Raw genomic sequence first — 18,677 nt, 5'->3', positions numbered from 1 at the left:
AGAATTGTATTCCTATCACCTCCAGAGAAAGGGAAGTGCCTAGAAAATGTAAAAGGAAACTTAGTTTGATAGCATCCTGTCTGGCAAGAACTCACTTATCAATAGCTGGGATGTGAAATCCTCACTTCTGTATTGTCTTGTCATTATAGTTCCCACTTTGCTGTTGTTTGTCTGTATAATCTCTGTCTGGTTCTGTGATTGTTCCCGTCTGCTGTATAATTAATTTTGCTGGGTGTAAACTAATTGAGGTGGTGGGATATAATTGGTTACATAATCATGTTACAATATGTTAGGATTGGTTAGTTACATTTCAGGAAAATGATTGGTTAAGGTATAGCTAAGCAGAACTCAAGTTTTACTATATAATCTGTAGTCAATGAGGAAGGGTGTGGGTGTGGGTGGGGGTGGGCATGGGCATGGGCATGTGGGTGAGGGAGATGGGAACAGGGACTGGGGGTAAGAAAATTGGAATCATGTTTTGCTAAAGGGGGAAATGGGAACAGGGAATGGGAGTAAGGAAGTTGGAATCATGTTTGGCTAAGGGTACTAATGGGAACAGGGACTCAGGTGTAAGGCTGTGTGGTGTCAGAGCTGGGAAGGAGGATACTAAGGAAGGAAACTGGAATCATGCTTGCTGGAAGTTCACCCTAATAAACATCGAATTGTTTGCACCTTTGGACTTCGGGTATTGTTGCTCTCTGTTCATGCGAGAAGGACCAGGGAAGTAAATGGGTGAAGGAATAAGCCCTCTAACAAGGAGTACTTGTGGCACCTTAGAGACTAAAGATTTATTTGAACATAAGCTTTCGTGACCTACAGCTCACTTCATCGGATTCATTCAGTGGAAAATACAGTGGGGAGATTTATATACATAGAGAACATGATACAATGGGTGTTACCATACACACTGTAACCAGAGTGATCACTTAAGATGAGCTATTACCAGCAGGAGAGCGGGAGGGGGGAACTTTTGTAGTGATAATCAAGGTGGGCCATTTTCAGCAGTTGACAAGAACGTCTGAGGAACGGGGGGTGGGGGGAAATAAACATGGGGAAATAGTTTTACTTTGTGTAATGACCCATCCACTCCCAGTCTCTATTCAAGCCTAAGTTAATTGTATCCAGTTTGCAAATTAATTCCAGTTCAGCAGTCTCTCTTTGGAGTCTGTTTTTGAAGATTTTTTGGTTGAAGTATTGTCACCTTTAGGTCTGTAATCGAGTGACCAGAGAGATTGAAGTGTTCTCCAACTGGTTTTTGAATGTTATAATTCTTGACATCTGATTTGTGTCCATTTATTCTTTTATGTAGAGACTGTCCAGTTTGACCAATGTACATGGCAGAAGGACATTACTGGCACATGATGGCATATATCACATTGGTGGATGTGCAGGTGAACGAGCCTCTAATAGTGTGGCTGATGTGATTAGGCCCTATGATGGTGTCCCCTGAATAGATATGGGACACAGTTGGCAATGAGCTTTGTTGCAAGGATAGGATCCTGGGTTAGTGGTTCTGTTATGTGGTGTGTGTTTGCTGGTGAGTATTTGCTTCAGGTTGGGGGGCTGTGTGTAAGCAAGTGTTGAGGACCCCAGGGCATGGCCACTAGTTAAGTTGAGGGGATGGAAGGCCATAAGGGTAGAGGAAGTCTCCCTACTCTAGGCCTAAGGACTTCTTGTCAACCCCCCTTAACAGAACTCAGGCCTGGCTGGTTTGAGTAAGCTCTTTTGCTCTTAAAACAATTTTGCAGCCGCAGATAAAGCCTTGTAGTGTAAGGTTTGCTGACGCCAAGTTAAAGATAACAGGAGGAGGCTGTTACAAGGCCAGACAGTATGTGCTGGTTGTTTAAGTTGCTAGGAATGCTTGTTAGAGGTTACAGGAAATAAACATTGTTGTAATCCATATAAGGAAGGCAGAGTATTTGTGCAAAGCTTTGATTGGCTGATGTCTAGTGCAGTAGCATTAAGGAATATAAAAGTGTGTGTAATGACCTGCTCTGATGTGCAGGATTTGAGATTTCTCTCCCTGTACCATTCTTTGGAATTCCAAATAAACTTTTCAACTTTTCCACCCCATTGTGATTATTGGGTTACGCCTACCGGGCAACGAACCCCTGCTGTTGCTTGCCTCAGGCACGCTGTGCCGGCAACACAAGGATTGGCCTGTCTCCCGAGATCTGTGAGAGTGATGGGTCGTTGTTCAGGATAGGTTGTAGATCCTTGATGATGTGTTGGAGAGGTTTTAGTTGGGGGCTGTAGGTGATGGCTCGTGGCCTTCTGTTATTTTCTTTGTTGAGCCTGTCCTGTAGTAGGTGACTTCTGGGTACTCTTCTGGCTCTGTCAGTCTGTTTCTTCACTTCAGCAGGTGGGTATTGTAGTTGTAAGAATGCTTGATAGAGATCTTGTAGGTGTTTGTCTCTGTCTGAGGGGGTTGGAGCAAATGTGGTTGTATCGTAGAGCTTGGCTGTAGACAATGGATCGTGTGGTGTGGCCTGGATGAAAGCTGGAGGCATGTAGGTAGGAAAGCAGTCAGTAGGTTTCCGGTACAGGGTGGTGTTTATGTGACCATCTCTTATTAGCACCATAGTGTCCAGGAAGTAGATCTCTTGTGTTGACTGGTCCAGGCTGAGGTTGATGGTGGGATGGAGATTGTTGAAATCATGGTGGAATTCCTCAAAGGCTTCTTTTCCATGGGTCCAGATGATGAAGATGTCATCAATGTAGCGCAAGTACAGTAGGGGCCTTAGGGGACGAGAGCTGAGGAAGCGTTTTTCTAAGTCAGCCATACAAATGTTGGCATGCTGTGGGGCCATGCGGGTACCCATAGCAGTGCCACTGATTTGAAGGTATACATTTTCCCCAAATGTGAAATAGTTATGGGTGAGGACAAAGTCACAAAGTTCAGCCACCAGGTTTGTTGTGACATTATCGGGGATACTGTTCCTGATGGCTTGTAGTCCATCTTTGTGTGGAGTGTTGGTGTAGAGGGCTTCTGTCAAGGTTCCTTCCCCACTCTGAACACTAGGGTACAGATGTGGGGACCTGCATGAAAAACCTCCTAAGCTTATCTTTACCAGCTTAGGTCAAAACTTCCCCAAGGTACAAAATATTCCACCCTTTGTCCTTGGATTGGCTGCTACCACCACCAAACAAATACTCGTTACTGGGGAAGAGCTGTTTGGAAACGTCTTTCCCCCCAAAATACTTCCCAAAACCTTGCACCCCACTTCCTGGACAAGGTTTGGTAAAAAGCCTCACCAATTTGCATAGGTGACCACAGACCCAAACCCTTGGATCTGAGAACAATGAAAAAGCATTCAGTTTTCTTACAAGAAGACTTTTAATAGAAATAGAAGTAAATAGAAGTAAAGAAATCACCTCTGTAAAATCAGGATGGTAGATACCTTACAGGGTAATTAGATTCAAAACATAGAGAACCTCTCTAGGCAAAACCTTAAGTTACAAAAGAGATACACAGAGAGAAATAGTTATTCTATTCAGCACAATTCTTTTCTCAGCCATTTAAAGAAATCATAATCTAACACATACCTAGCTAGATTACTTACTAAAAGTTCTAAGATTCCATTCCTGGTCTATCCCCGGCAGAAACAGCATATAGACAGACAGAGACCCTTTGTTTCTCTCCCTCCTCCCAGCTTTTGAAAGTATCGTGTCTCCTCATTGGTCATTTTGGTCAGGTGCCAGCGAGGTTACCTTTAGCTTCTTAACCCTTTACAGGTGAGAGGAGCTTTTCCCTGGCCAGGAGGGATTTCAAAGGGGTTTACCCTTCCCTTTATATTTATGACAGCTTCTACGTCCATAGTGACCATGATATCAACAATTTCCATCTGTCATAACTGACTGTCATAACCCTACTGCCAAGAGTAGCCTAGAATTCCCCCCTTACCTGTAAGGGGTTAAGAATTTCAAATAACCTGGTTGGCACCTGACCAAAAGAACCAATGGGGAAAGAAGATACTTTCAAATCTGGGGATGGGGAGGAAGGCTTTGTTTGTTGTCTTTGTTTGTGTGTTTTTTCTCTGGACTGAGGGGAGTCAGTCAGAAATCCACCTCCTCCAAACACTCCTTAACATGTCTCTAATATTACAAAAAAAGTAAGTAAAAGCCAGGCAAGGCGTGTTAGATTATCTTTTGTTTTAGCTTGTGAATTTCCCCTTTGCTAGAGGGAGGTTTATTCCTGTTTTTGTAACTTTGAAACTAAATCTAGAGGGGTTCCTCTGTGTTTTTGAATCCTTTGTTACCCTGTCAAGTTATCTTCCCTCCTGATTTCACAGAGGTGATTCTTTTATCTTTTCTTTAAATATTTTTTTAAGAACCTGATTGATTTTCAGTGTCCTAAAGATTCAGGGGTGTTGGTGTCTGTGCTCACTTTGTAACCATTGGTTAGGATATTATTCTCAAGCCTCCCCAGGAAAGGGGGTGAAGGGACTTGGGAGGATATTTTGCGGGAATAGGAACTCCAAGTGGTCCTTTCCCTGAATCTTGTCTAAATCATTTGGTGGTGGCATAATACCATCTGTCCAAGGACAAAGGATTTGTGCCTTGGGGAAGATTTTAACTTAAGCTAGTAGAAATAAGCTTAGGGGGTCTTTCATGTGGGTCCCACATCTGTACTACAGAGTTCAGAGTGCGGAGGGAACCCTGACACTCTGCTATCAAGGGTAGTGACTCTTGGAAATGTCCAGGTCATAGTGGATGGCTTTGCTGCAATTGGTTTCCCTAACTGTGGTGGGGCGATAGACGGAACCCATATCCCTATCTTGGCACTGGAGCACCTTGCCAACCAGTACATAAACTGCAAGGGGTACTTCTCAATGGTGCTGCAAGCTCTGGTGTATCACAAGAAACATTTCACCAACACCAACGTGGGATGGCCGGGAAAGGTGCATGACGCTCACATCTTTAGGATCTCCGGGCTGTTTGAACAGCTGCAAGAAGGGACTTACTTCCCAGACCAGAAAATTACTGTTGGGGATGTTTAAATGCCAATCATTATCCTCGGAGACCCAGCCTACCCCTTGCTCCCATGGCTCATTAAGCCATGCATAGGCAGCCTGGACTGTTGTAAGGAGCAGTTCAACTATAGGCTGAGCAAGTGCAGAATGGTGGTAGAATGTGCCTTTGAATGTTTAAAAGCTCGCTGGTGCTGTTTGCTGACTAGGTTAGACCTCAGTGCAAGCAATATTCTCATTGTTATTACTGTTTGCTGTGTGCTCCATAATATCTGTGAGAGTAAGGGGGAGATGTTTCTGGTGGGGTGGGAGGTTGAGGCAAATTGCCTGGCTGCCAATTTTGAACAGCCAGGCACCAGGGCAAATAGAAGAGCACAGCAAAGTGCTCTGCACATCAGAGAGGCTTTGAAAACCAGTTTCATGACTAGCCAGGCTATGGTGTGACAGATGTGTGTGTTTCTCCTTGATGCAAACCCTCCCCTTTTGTTGATTTTAATTCCCTGTAAGCCAGCCACCCGCCCCCCTTCTATCACAGCTGGCAAAGGAAATAAAGTCACTACTGTTTTGAAACCATGCATTCTTTTTTAATTAAATAATAAAAAGGGATACAACTGATAAGGTACCCGGGGGGGGGGGGGAGCAGTTGGATGGGGTGGAGGAGGAGGGAAGGACAAGGCCACATTGTTTATTGTAGCCACACTACAAATCAAAACTGTTTGAATGAGAGTCTTCTGTTGCTTGGGCCATCCTCTGGAGTGCAGTGGCTGGGTGCCCAGAGCCTCCCCCCTCCCCCCGCCCTGCTTTCTTGGGTGTCTGGGTGAGGAGGATATGGAACTTGGGGAGGAGGGCAGGTGGTTGTAAAGTGGTTGTAGGGGTGGTCTGTGCTCTCACTGGTTTCTCTGCAGCTCCACCAGATGCCTGAGCATGTCCGTTTGCTCCCCCATTGGCCTCAGCATTGCATCCTGCCTCTTCTCATCGTGCTCACTTAATGCTTTCCTGGACTCTGCCACTGAATGCCTCCATGCATTCAGCTGTGCCCTATCAGCGTGGGAGGACTGCATGAGCTCGGAAAACATGTCATGGCGAGTGCGTTTTTTTCGCCTTCTAATCTGTGATAATCTCAGGGACTGAGATGATAGGGGGAGCATAGAAACATTTGCACCTATGGGATAATAAAAAGGTGATAAAATTTAAGATGATACATTTAAGAGAAGAAAAGGGAGACTCTTTCACAGTGAATCAAGCAATTCACAGCAGACAGCACACGTGCTTTAGGTACAAGGTTGTATTTTGCCTTTTATATTGAGCACCTGCCAGTATGGTGACACATCACACATGGCTGGGCAACAGAATTCAGTTTCCAGGCAGCCATGGTAAACGAAAGGGTATGTGGGTTTGGCTTCTAACGCCTTCATAACACGTGGGAATGTTTTCAAACTGCAGCGCCCTCCTTTCCATAGTAAGCAATTTCAGTTGGGTTTGCCATTTAAAAGGAGGGGCTGTGGTTTTCGCGTGGATGTGCAGCACACACCTCCCCCCACCCCTCAGCGTGGCTATTTGGGATAATCCCTTCACTCCTCCCTCCACTGCATGGTGGAGACTTGGGATGCATTCGCGGCCAGTACAGCTACTGGAAAAGTCTGTTAACGTGTCTGGGGATGGAGTGGGAATCCTCCAGGGACATCTCCATGAAGGTCTCCTGTAGGTACTCTGAAATCCTTTGCAGAAGGTTTCTGGGGAGGGCTGCCTTATTTTGTCCTACATGGTAAGACACTTTACCATGCCAAACCAGTAGCAAGTAGTCTGGAATCATTGCAGCACAAAGCATGGCAGCGAATGGTCCTGGGTTTTGGTTGCCTTCAAGCAACATTGGGTCTATATCTTTCCGTGTTAGCCTCAGGAGAATGATATCATTCATGGTTACCTGTTTGAAATAGGGGAATTTTTGTAAGGGAACAGTAAAAGGACCCTGTTCATGCTGGTCTGTTTGTGTTTGGATAAAAGGCACCATCCCAAATTTGACCCAGCAAGGTCGGATTTACCACTACTCTCCTCGCTGGAGAGGAGTACAGAAGTTCATTTTAAGAGACCTTTAGGTCGACCGAACGGGGTTGCTTGTGTAGACGCATTCATTTTAAAATCGACCTAACGTGGCTAAATTACACCTAACTCCCGTAGTGTAGACCAGGGCTCAGACTACTTTCTGCCAGCTAGATCATCTAAGATGAGGCTCCTGTGTCTTTTGCTCCATTGTTTGCAATGGCTTACAAATACCAGTCTGGTGACTGTGTGGACAAGCCCTGATTCTAGGAATACAGCCTGCAGCAGGGTGCTGCAGTCCAATTAGGTAGCATCACCATGTGTCCCCTGTGATTTGGCCTCCTGCACTTTGCCATTGGCTGTGATAGGGGTTAAAGCTGCTGCACAGGAAGCCAAGCAGCTGAGATTCCCTGAGGGCCAAGTTGCCCCCAAGGGAATATGCAAACGTGCTTCATAAAGACACTAGCCTCCCTATTTGAACAGATACTGCCTGCTGCCTGTGAAACCACTCCAATGACTGCTTGTCCTTTAGGGTGAAAACCTCTGGTGTCAGTGGCTCCTCTTCTAGCAGGAATTGGGTATGTTGGCAGGTTTCACTATCTTTACAATATGAAGTGAAGGGGAAAGGTTGCAAGCTGTTTAAATTTGAAGATGTTCTGTACCAATGCAGCGAACTCAGCTGGGCTGTCAGAGTGACTCAGTAACAGGGGCAGGAGGAGAGGCAGAATTAGGGAGCTTTGGAACCCCTCCCCTGCATGTTCCCAAGGTGCTCAGTAGGTTATTCAATTTACACAGAAACCGGAGCTTGGAGAGTTAAAACCCTGATGCCCCAAGTCAGGATTTCTCTAGGGGTCCCATTTCTAGAGGTTCCGTGTGCTCTGGGCTCAATCCAGCCGGGGCTGAGTGACAGGAGACCCCACAGAATGTCAGTGACTAGTTCCCAAATTTACTCGGGTTTATTTGCTCCTGGAAATTTAATCAGCACATGCATTTTCAAAGCTTTTATTCTCCGGCTTGATTGTGAACTCAGGAATTCAGAGCTTCATTGCTTTCATAGAATCATAGAATCATAGAATATCAGGGTTGGAAGGGACCCCAGAAGGTCATCTAGTCCAACCCCCTGCTCAAAGCAGGACCAATTCCCAGTTAAATCATCCCAGCCAGGGCTTTGTCAAGCCTGACCTCAAAAACCTCTAAGGAAGGAGATTCTACCACCTCCCTAGGTAACGCATTCCAGTGTTTCACCACCCTCTTAGTGAAAAAGTTTTTCCTAATATCCAATCTAAACCTCCCGCACTGCAACTTGAGACCATTACTCCTCGTTCTGTCATCTGCTACCATTGAGAACAGTCTAGAGCCATCCTCTTTGGAACCCCCTTTCAGGTAGTTGAAAGCAGCTATCAAATCCCCCCTCATTCTTCTCTTCTGCAGGCTAAACAATCCCAGCTCCCAGCTTTATGGTAACAGGTCTGAGAGGGCATATTTTTGCCCTATAGTTATAGGGCTACCAGCATCTCTGCCCTTTCTCTGGTCTCTGAGTGCAAAATGTCAGGCCTTGTAGCCTTCCCGCTAATGGGCTGGAATCCCTCAATTCTCCCACACTCAGACTGGGCACTGGGCTTCAGCACAGTGTGGGTCAACTGTGCTTCCCGAGCAGGTCCGAGTGGGTTCAGCACCTGTGGTTGACATGTGCATACTAAGGTACAGAAGTGTGAATGTTATGCCAAAACTATTCATTGTAATACAAATATTACAAACAGAACTTCCATGTAATGATTGTATATCGAAAGCCAGGAACAGAGTTGTTAGAATCTCTGCAGGAAGGAGCAGTGGTAACTTTACTGCTTTATGGCTTTGGCTTTAGAAAGTATTTCAGAAGCGCTCCACATACTGTTTGCAATGGGTTTGTGATATTATTTCTTTGTTCAGTGACAGTTGTATGACACTGTCTCCTGGTAACTGACTAGAAGCTGTTTCTAACACTTACATTCAGAGTCATGCACTCAGTAACTCTCCAAGCCCTGTGCAAGACTTTCCAAAAAGTCGTGAGAGACCAGAACCACTGGTCTGTGTTTCAGCAAAGAGTTTAGCTTAGGAAAGGGGAGTGTAAAGGATGTTTTATCTAATTGGCCCCTGTCACCAATTACATGAGCATGACTGAAAGTAACTTGTACACTCAAGTGGATATTAGTGTGATACCAGGGCTTGTGGTATGTGATGTGATGTCAACTCTTCCTCTGCCCAGCTGAAATAACTGTCAGTGTTAGCTTGTAATTTTCCCAATAGCTACAGACCACTGCATGGTGAGAGAATGCAGGTTCCGGGGGGATAAAGAAAAGCCTGTAGGGTCTCTGCATTCCATCAACATTGGCCAGGCAAAGCCCTTCAGCTTTTCTTGGAGGGATTCTTGGGGGTCAGAGTTTATCAGAGGGAGCATTTGGTAATGGTAAGTTAATAGAGCCTGATTCTGATTGAATTTACATATGGAAGTCTGGCATGAGGCTGTTGATATCACTGTTATTGAATTAAGAACCTGACCCTAAAAATTTATACCATATGCTAGAAAGAGGCAGTTGCATAACCTGGACTGTTAGGAGCGCAGAAAAAAAGAGAATTCATATAATGAAGCTATAAATCACATTTAAAAATAACATCAGTGCAGGGCAGATAAATCAAATGACCATTTTCACCATGCATTTCCCATGTATTTACACACATGCCATGATACAAGGGGCCACACTCAGAGGTGAGGGTATCTGTGTGAAGGGTATAACAGAGTTCAAAAGAGAACTACATAGATTAATGGACAATGGATCACTTGATGATGACCTATTCTGCTCATTCCCTCTGGGGCACCTGGCATAAGCCACTGTCGAAGACAAGATACTGGTCTAGATGGACCTTTAATTTCACCTAGTATGGCCGTCCCTAGTATGCTCTCATGTTCTAAGATCACAGTGGTAAAATCATACTGTGCTCAAGTAGGCCGCAGAATTTAGCAGGATCCAAAGAGAGACTGAGTAACCAGAAAATCCAATTACAGTAGACAGGATTGTTTTAAAAAGGTTTTGGAGATTTACACCACAAAATATGTCTAACTAGTGGGTATCAGGGGGAAACTCCCTGGGAGCAGTTTATCTCATAGCTGCCTATTTCAGGGCTTCTTCCATCTTCCTCTGAAGCATCTGGACATGGCCACTGGTTACTGGGGGAGATGGACTACAAGTCTGATCCAGTCTGATTAATCTGATCCATGTAAATCCAACAGTATGTTTTTGCTTATCTACCTTGAGCTCTGGGAGTCTGTAGATGTGCACTGAGAGCAGAATGATTTCTTGCTAAATATCATCTAATCTCCTCTTATTTTTCTTTTAGGAAGGGCATTTCAGAACTCCTCGCACCTGCCCAGTACATTATGTCAGCTGTCAATGACACCAAATTAAAATCTGTAATATTCCTTCTCTCCGGGCTACCCGGTCATAGAGACGCACATCTCTGGATTTCTATCCCCTTCTGCTTCATGTATGTTATTTCAATAGTAGGAAATTCAGTCATTCTGTTTATTGTAAAAACAGATCCAAGCCTCCATGAGCCCATGTACATTTTCCTTTCCATGTTGGCCATCACAGACCTTGGCATATCCATAACCACCATACCGACGATACTGGGCATATACTTGTTTAACTCTAGGGAGATCAGCCTCAATGCCTGTTTAGCCCAGCTCTTCTTCATCCACTTGTTTCAATACATTGAATCCTCTGTGCTGTTGTTGATGGCCTTTGACCGCTTCATTGCAATCCATAACCCACTAAGATATGCTTCCATCTTAACCCCACCGAGAATAGGCAAGATGGGACTGGTGTCTGTGCTAAGAGCGATGGTCCTAATACTTCCACTTCCCTTTCTCCTGAAACGGTTCCAATACTGTCGAGCAAATGTCCTTTCCCATTCCTACTGTGTGCACCGGGAAGTCATGACAATGGCTTGTTCGGATATCAGAGTCAACAGCATCTATGGGTTGTTTACTAAACTCTTCCAGATGGGGCTGGACTTGCTGCTCATCCTCCTTTCTTATGTGATGATCCTCAAAACAGTGCTGAGCATCGCGTCCTACGACGAGTGCCTGAGGGCTCTGAACACCTGTGTCTCCCACCTCTGCGCCCTTCTGCTCTTCTACACACCAGAGATCAGCTTGTCTATGATACGCAGGTTTGGGAAGGGCTCTTATCCCTTACTTCAGATTCTCCTGGGATACATGTCCTTGCTTCTCCCACCACTGATGAACCCAATTGTGTACAGCGTGAAAAGCAAACACCTTCGTGTGAGGATAATCAGGGTGTTCATGAAGTGAAGGGTGTTACGAATTATACCTGATAGGACACGCACACAACTGCTGCAAATTATACCTGGTAGGACACGCACACAAATGCTGTGAATTATACCTTATAGGTGACGCACACAAATGCTGAGAATTATACCTGATAGGTCACGCACAGTTCGAATCTAGGCTGAGGCACATAAACGAAGTCCACAACTGCAGAATTCCCAAAAAACACCAAGTTTATTACGCTCAAGTTTGGTGCCCCCCTGCTAGCCAGGAGGGGACCCCGAATACAGATTATACAAAGGTTATACACTTTTAACAAAGCATGTTGCCCTCATGCATTGGAAACCTTAGCCAATACACAAACCCTTTTCTTATCTACCACCTATCCCTGGTTGGTGCATTCCTTGTGCTAAACCAGTATGTTAATTACACAGCATGGTCCTAAAGCCATGCATCAGTAACTTTTATTATCAGGATGGGAGGCTTCACATCAAAGGCCAGGAGATAGGGAGTTAGAGACTGACAAAAAACAGATACTGGGAGTCAAGGCAGGCTGGAGACAAGGGGGAGGATTTTCACAGGGATGCAGTGTCTAAGGAACACTCCTCCTGGTGCATGATGTGCTTGCTTTTAGACAACGGTGGGCCCCAAACCAACATGGAGTCACATGTGCTAACTTTTCCTTAACAAGGGTCAGTTCACCACCTGACTCCTGTGGCATGTGTTAGGATATAGACATTCAGGCCTGCCTGTAAAGGCCTATAGTTTAAGAATTTAGGTGTATGTTTATCATTTAACTAGTTATAGAGATATAAAGGAAAGAATCTGTGTAAGGGTCTTCTCTCACTGTGACAGTCTGAGTCCCTGTTCTTAGGCTAATGCCTTTGGCCAAGCAGCAGAGGCAGCCATAAGCTGGGAAGCGAACGGTCACATCCTCACTTTCCAAATTAGTCATATTGAAATAAGGACATCTGGGGCTGTTAGGAATGTGACCCAATCTATCACCTCCAGAGAAAGGGAAGAGCCTAGAAGATGTAAAAGGAAATTTAGTTTGATAGGTTTCTGTCTGGTAAGAACTCACTTATCAATAGACGCAGTTGGGAAACCCTTATGTCTTCATAGATGTCATTGTGAAATCCTCAGTTCTGCATTGTTTTGTCATTATAAATCCCACTTTGCTATATTTATTTGCATGGTTTCTGTCTGGTTCTGTGATTGTTTCTGTCTGCTGTATAATTAATTTTGCTGGATGTAAACTAATTAAAGTGGTGGGATATAATTGGTTAGAAAATTATGTTACAATATGCTAGGATTGGTTAGGTAAATTTCAGTAGAAGGATTGGTTAAGGTATAGCTGAGTATTTTACTATGTAAATTAGGGGCAAACAGGCAGTAAGTTGGGATTCAAAATAAGGAAAAAGGAACTTGTATTTAAGTTTGCTGGAAGTTCACCCCAATAAACATCAAATTGTTTGCACCTTTGGACTTCGGGTATTGTTGCTCTCTGTTCATGCGGAAAGGACCAGGAATGTGGGAGAGTGAAGGAATAAGCTCTCTAACAACATGGGAGACGAAAAACATGGGCTACCTATTCCATCCTGGACCCATATATCCAAGATGACATGATCTCCATTCCGTAGAGAGGGTCTAAGACTGGTGAGGGGGGACAGGGCACTGCGGGAGGGAGACCAAGGCAGGCAGCAGCACTTACAAAGTGACTGTTCCTGGAGAGCCAGGGGATTGGTGGGATTGGTGGCTGATCCGACCTCACAATTCTTGTCGATACAGTCAATAAGGAGAAGGGACGTGGATGCTGTTTCCCATTAGACTTGGTCTGTCCCTGTCCCATCTCTGATTAAACATCCAGGGGCCATGAAGAATGCTGCAGAGCTGTTTTGCAGTCACAGTCCTGGCCCTTCCTGAGCGCTCTGGGTGCAGCATGACCCGTGGGTGCTGCACCAGCTGTGGACGGGGCTATTCAAGGGGCACAGTCACTCAGTCTTCTCCTGCACACTCAGGCAGGTGCTAGTGACTGAATGTTGTGAGAGACATGATTAATGCAGGTGCACCAGGAGAGGCCATTCAGGCAACCCCTCCAATCACGGCTTTACACACAGCACACCTGCTCAGTCCACTCCCCACTGAGGCAGGGCAGAACTGCATGTGTGAGTAGTGGTCGGACACACAGGAGTCCTGGTAAGAGACCCAGGCCTAGGTTCCCTCCCCATCCGCTCCATTTGTGCTGCCCCAGCGATGCAAGACTGTAGAAACTGGCCTCAGCTCAGTTTTAGGGCTACCTCCTATACCTGCTAGCTCCTATCCCAGCCCAGCCCATTCAGAGTAGGGTGACCACCTTTTCAAAAGTCAAAAGCGGGACACAGGCCGGGAAAGGGGGCAGTGACCCCTCGGTGACCCCGTCCCTGCCCCCCTTCCTTCCCCTGGTGGTCCAGTCCCTGCTCCTCCTCTTCCACTGAGGCTCCACCTCCTGTCCAAGCCAGAGGCCAGAGCTGGGCCATGGAAAGACCTGATCAGGGAGACAGTGCCCCTGTGAGGAGCCCCATATCCTCTACCTGCCCTACAGGGGACTAGGGGGACAAGAGAATGCTCCAGCCTATGTGTCTGCTCCTCAGGACGAATCCCCAGAGAAGGCAGAGACTCTGGGAATCCCAACAGCAGCCTGGGCTCCCGGGGTAGCTGTAACCATGCTTTTGTGGATCACAACTGCGAAAATCAAATTCAGAACAAACTGCTGAGAAATAGAGCAGACAGACCTCAAAACTGGTGATTATTCTCCTATGAGATATACCAGAGTAGCAACATAAAGTGAATTTCTGTTTGACAACAATGGCTAACAAGAAGTCATAAAAGCAGTTTCCTTAGATATTCCAGTCCTTATATCCCCATCAAAACACTAGATTTAAAGATGTTTGGTTCTTTAAAACCAATTTAATATAATAACAGGTTCATTTGATTCCAAAGGACCAGTCACACTCGCAGGTCAATATAGAACTCAGATCTTACCCCAAAATCATTCTGATGCCAATCCTTTGCTATCTAAAATCTAAAGGCTTATTCATAAAAAGAAAGAAAGGTGAGATTTAAAATTTGTTAAAAGAGTCAAATACATACAATAAATGCCAAGATCTTATTTCAGGCTTGTAGCAGTGATGGAATAAGCTGCTGGCTTGATAAGTCTCTGGTTGCTTCCAAATCATTGGAAGGACCTCAGCCCATTGGTTAGAATGCTCCCATTAGTAAAAGTTCATAGTCCAGAGGCTTGAGCAGGAAAGAAGCAAAATTGAGGTGTTTCTTTTATAGCAATTTATAGCATCTGCCACATGGAGGGAAGTCCATTGTTTCAAACAAAGCCCTCAGCACAGCTGGTGGAAAATGACAGGTGACAAGCTGGGGTTTGGAATTACATGAGCAATCACATGTCCAGGCATAATTTTGCTTAGTCACAGCAGAAAATCATTACCTATACCCCGAGAGTACGTTTCCAGGACAGTCCATTCAGTGTAGATGGGCGTTTCCCATGGTCCATTGTGAGTTAAGGGCTTGATGAGCCCTTAATTTGAATACTACCAGGAGCAAACATTTGAAATCCAGGTATAGAGCCAATAGTCATACCTTTACATACAAAAATGATACATGCAGACAGACAGCACAACCATAACCAGCAAAACATAACCATTTCATAGACATCTTACATGCCACATTTTGTACAAGTTTGTTGCAAATATATAACAATGGTTGCAAAAGTGATCTACATGGTCATATTTTGATAAGCGAACATCACAGTAGCTCTTACCATGGCCCAGCTCTGGCGTGGCCAGGAGGTGGAGCCTCAGGGAAAGTAGAGCAGCAGGGGGGCAGGGCCTAGTGGTAAGAGATGGCGGAGAGGGGCTCAGGGGAAAAGGGGTTGCAGCAAGTCTGAAGCAATGCAGACACCACCAACAAGGGCAATAGTGTGTTCCGGACTGGTCAAGCTGGAGAGTAGGAGACTTTGTGTTTTGGAGAAGACTGAATAAATGTGAACCCACAAAGGGAGTTCTTGTTTTAGATTTTCCTGGCTTAGAGTAAGTCATTGCAAGAACCCTAGAGGAAAGAGCAGGGCGCCTGCAGGGCTACCTCAAGCCCCCAGAGCGCACTCTGTGGTGGCCCTGATCCACAGGGATATGGCCAGAGTGTGCGATGCTCTTGGAAGCTGTTAAAAACAGGCAGAGGTTAGCCAAGTATCCAGGCTGCTCTAAACTCTGCTGTGGTCGGGGGAGAACAGGCCAGCGAATCAAACCTCCGTAACTGGCTCCTTGCCATCCCTGCTCTCGACAGCATGGCAGGGAGGGGGAGCTCTGCAGCTGAAGCAGAGATTTCATCCGGGCCTGTCACCACTCAGATGGCTGGAAGCCTGGTGCTGTGATCTAGGCACTGCTCTGTGACTCAAGACAGGTGGGTTTAATTCTCTTGTAGTCCGTGACCATGGGCAAGCCATCAGCTGTCTCCAAGCCTGTGCTCAGGTGGATAACAGCCCGGCCCTGCCTCGCAGTGATGACTGGAGGATAAATACATTCAAGGTGCTCAGATACTCTGAGACCAGAAGATCAGGGCTGTGTCACTATCAACATCCTGGTCTGCTGATTGGTAATATATCTATAAAATATATATATATATATATATATATATATATATATATATATATATATATATATATATATATATATATATATATATATATATAAAATATATATATATATATATATATTTATATATCTATCAACATCCTGGTCTGCTGATTGGTAATATATCTATAAAATATATATATATATATAAAATATATATATATATATATATAGGTCTATAAAATCCTGACTGGTGTGGAGAAAATAAAAAAGGAAGAACTAGGGGCCACCAAATAAATTTAATAAGCAGCAGGTTTAACGCAAATAAAAGGAAGTATTTCTTTACACAATGCACAGTCAACCCGTGGAATTCCTTGCCAGAGGATGTTGTGAAGGCCAAGACTATAACAGGGTTCAAAAAAGAACTAGATAAATTCATGGAGGAGAGGTCGAGCAGTGGCTCTTAGCCACAGAGGGAAGGTATGGTGCCCCAGCCTCTGTTTCCCAGAAGCTGGGAATGAGTGACAGGGATCTGTCATCCCCCGCCCCCCAGCTAGAGCCACGATACTGTGAGTGTCAGGAAGCTCCTTCCGTGGGGGGTGGTACCTTCAGACAAGTGCAGGGCTGAGTGGAGGCATCTGCAGCCCTCCACCAAATAGGATCTACCCCAGGGAAGCGCCCCACACCCCAACCCTCTGCCCCAGCCCTGAGCTCCCTTACACATCCATACTCCTGCCCAGGCCATGCACCCCAAACCCCAGCCATTTCCTGAAACCTAAGTCCCACCCAGACTCCACACTCCCACCCCACTCCCCTGCCCTGAGCCCCCTCCTGCACTCCAAACACCTCATCCTCAGACCCACCCCAGAGCCCACATGCACAGTTGGAGCCCTCACCCTCTCCTGCACCCACCTCCTGCTGGCAATGGGTCTGGTGCTGGTTGTTCCACCAGTTCTGGTTCTGGGACTGGTTCCGTCTGGGTCTCTGGGACTGGATCCACTGCTGCTGTTGCAGACATTGGCCTGGGGTCTGGGTCACCTTTGACTGGGTCCTGGTAGAAGTTTCCGAAACAGAGCTAGGCCTCACGGCTTAGAATCATAGAATCATAGAATATCAGGGTTGGAAGGGACCCCAGAAGGTCATCTAGTCCAACCCCCTGCTCAAAGCAGGACCAATTCCCAGTTAAATCATCCCAGCCAGGGCTTTGTCAAGCCTGACCTTAAAAACCTCTAAGGAAGGAGATTCTACCACCTCCCTAGGTAACGCATTCCAGTGTTTCACCACCCTCTTAGTGAAAAAGTTTTTCCTAATATCCAATCTAAACCTCCCCCACTGCAACTTGAAACCATTACTCCTCGTTCTGTCATCTGCTACCATCTGCTTGTTTAGCCTGGCTGCGAATGACCATTCCCACCCTCTTGGCCCACTTCACATGATTGGCCAAGTCTTCCCCCAACAGCATGGGGATGGGATAATCATCATAGACTGCAAAAGTCCACGTTCCTGACCAGCCCTTGTACCAGACAGGCAACTTGGCTGTAGGCAAACTGAAAGAGTTGGACTTGAAGGGTTGAATTGTCACTTGGATCTCTGGGTCAATGAAATTTGGTTCCACTAAGGAAGCATGGATAGCCAACGCTTGTGCTCTGGTGTCCCTCCACGCGGTGACCTTCTTCCCATCCACACTCCGCTCGGAGGGTATCTGGGAGGTATCTGGGCCTGAGGACCTCTGGTGTGATTCTGGTGCAATGAACTATAATCTGTTGGGGTTCTTGGGGCAGTTGGCCTTTACATGCCCTGGCTCGTTACATTTAAAACATCGTCCAGCGGATGGCTCACTGGGGTGAGGTGGGTTGCTTGAGAATGGTGTGGTGGGATGATAAGGTGGCTGGAGGGTTCCTTGGTGGGTAGTTAGGGCCTTGGGCTGCCCCCGGTAGTAGGCTGTGGTCTGAGGTTGTCCCTTCTGGTATCCGCTCCAACTGTGACCGTTTTTTTTTCTTTTCGGCCACCTCCACCCATTTGGCTCCAATCTCCCCTGCCTCAGTTACAGTTTTGGGCTTGCCATCTAGGATGTATCTTTCTATTTCCTCAGGAACACCCTCTAAGAACTGCTCCATTTGCATTAGGAAGGGCAAATCTTCTGGAGATTTAACACTTGCTCCTGATATCCAGGCATCCCAATGTTTCACAGTGTGGTAGGTGTTAGGATATAGATATTCAGACCTGTCTGTAAAGGCCTATACTCTAATAATGTAGGTATATGTTTATCATTTAGCTAGTAACAGAGGTATACAAGAAAGAATCTGTGTAAGGGCCTTCTCTCTCCATGACAGTCTGAGGCCCTGTTCTTAGGCTAAGGCCTTTGGCTAAGCAGCAGAGGCAACCATAAGCTGGGAATCAACCAGTCACATCCTCACATTCCAAACCAGTCAATATCGGGCTGTTAGGAAGGTGATCTGATCTATTACCTCCAGAGAAAGGGAAGAGCCTAGAAGATGTAAAAGGAAATTTAGTTTGATAGTTTTCTGTTTGGTAAGAACTCACTTATAAATACACACAGCTGGGAAACTCTTATGTCTTTATAGATGTAGTTGTGAACTCCTCACTTCTGTATTATTTTGCCCATTTTGCTATTGTTTATTTGCATGGTCTCTGTTTGGTTCTGTGATTGTTTCTGTCTGCTGTATAATTAATTTTGCTGGGTGTAAACTAATTAAGGTG

General features: G+C 45.6%; 2 protein-coding genes across 2 annotated transcripts in view; one reads left to right on the top strand and one right to left on the bottom strand.

Annotated features, from left to right (window-relative positions):
- LOC311513771 (olfactory receptor 51G2-like) overlaps positions 1–18,677 on the bottom strand; it is a gene marked incomplete at both ends in the record, with an annotated part of 350,119 nt that overhangs the window by 37,747 nt on the left and 293,695 nt on the right. The gene's annotated exons all lie outside the window — the stretch shown is intronic.
- On the top strand, positions 10,426–11,361 carry LOC311514715 (olfactory receptor 51G2-like; the record flags this gene model as incomplete). Its single annotated transcript, XM_084617384.1, has 1 exon — positions 10,426–11,361. The coding sequence occupies one exon, from the start codon at positions 10,426–10,428 to the stop codon at positions 11,359–11,361; it is 936 nt and encodes a 311-aa protein (XP_084473510.1).

The sequence above is a fragment of the Lepidochelys olivacea genome, assembly GCF_965140295.1.
Source record: "Lepidochelys olivacea isolate rLepOli2 genome assembly, chromosome: 1".
Classification (NCBI taxonomy): Eukaryota; Metazoa; Chordata; order Testudines; family Cheloniidae; genus Lepidochelys; species Lepidochelys olivacea.
The sequence above is the reverse complement of the archived record's forward strand: the minus strand, read 5'-3'. Positions and strand labels throughout refer to the sequence as shown.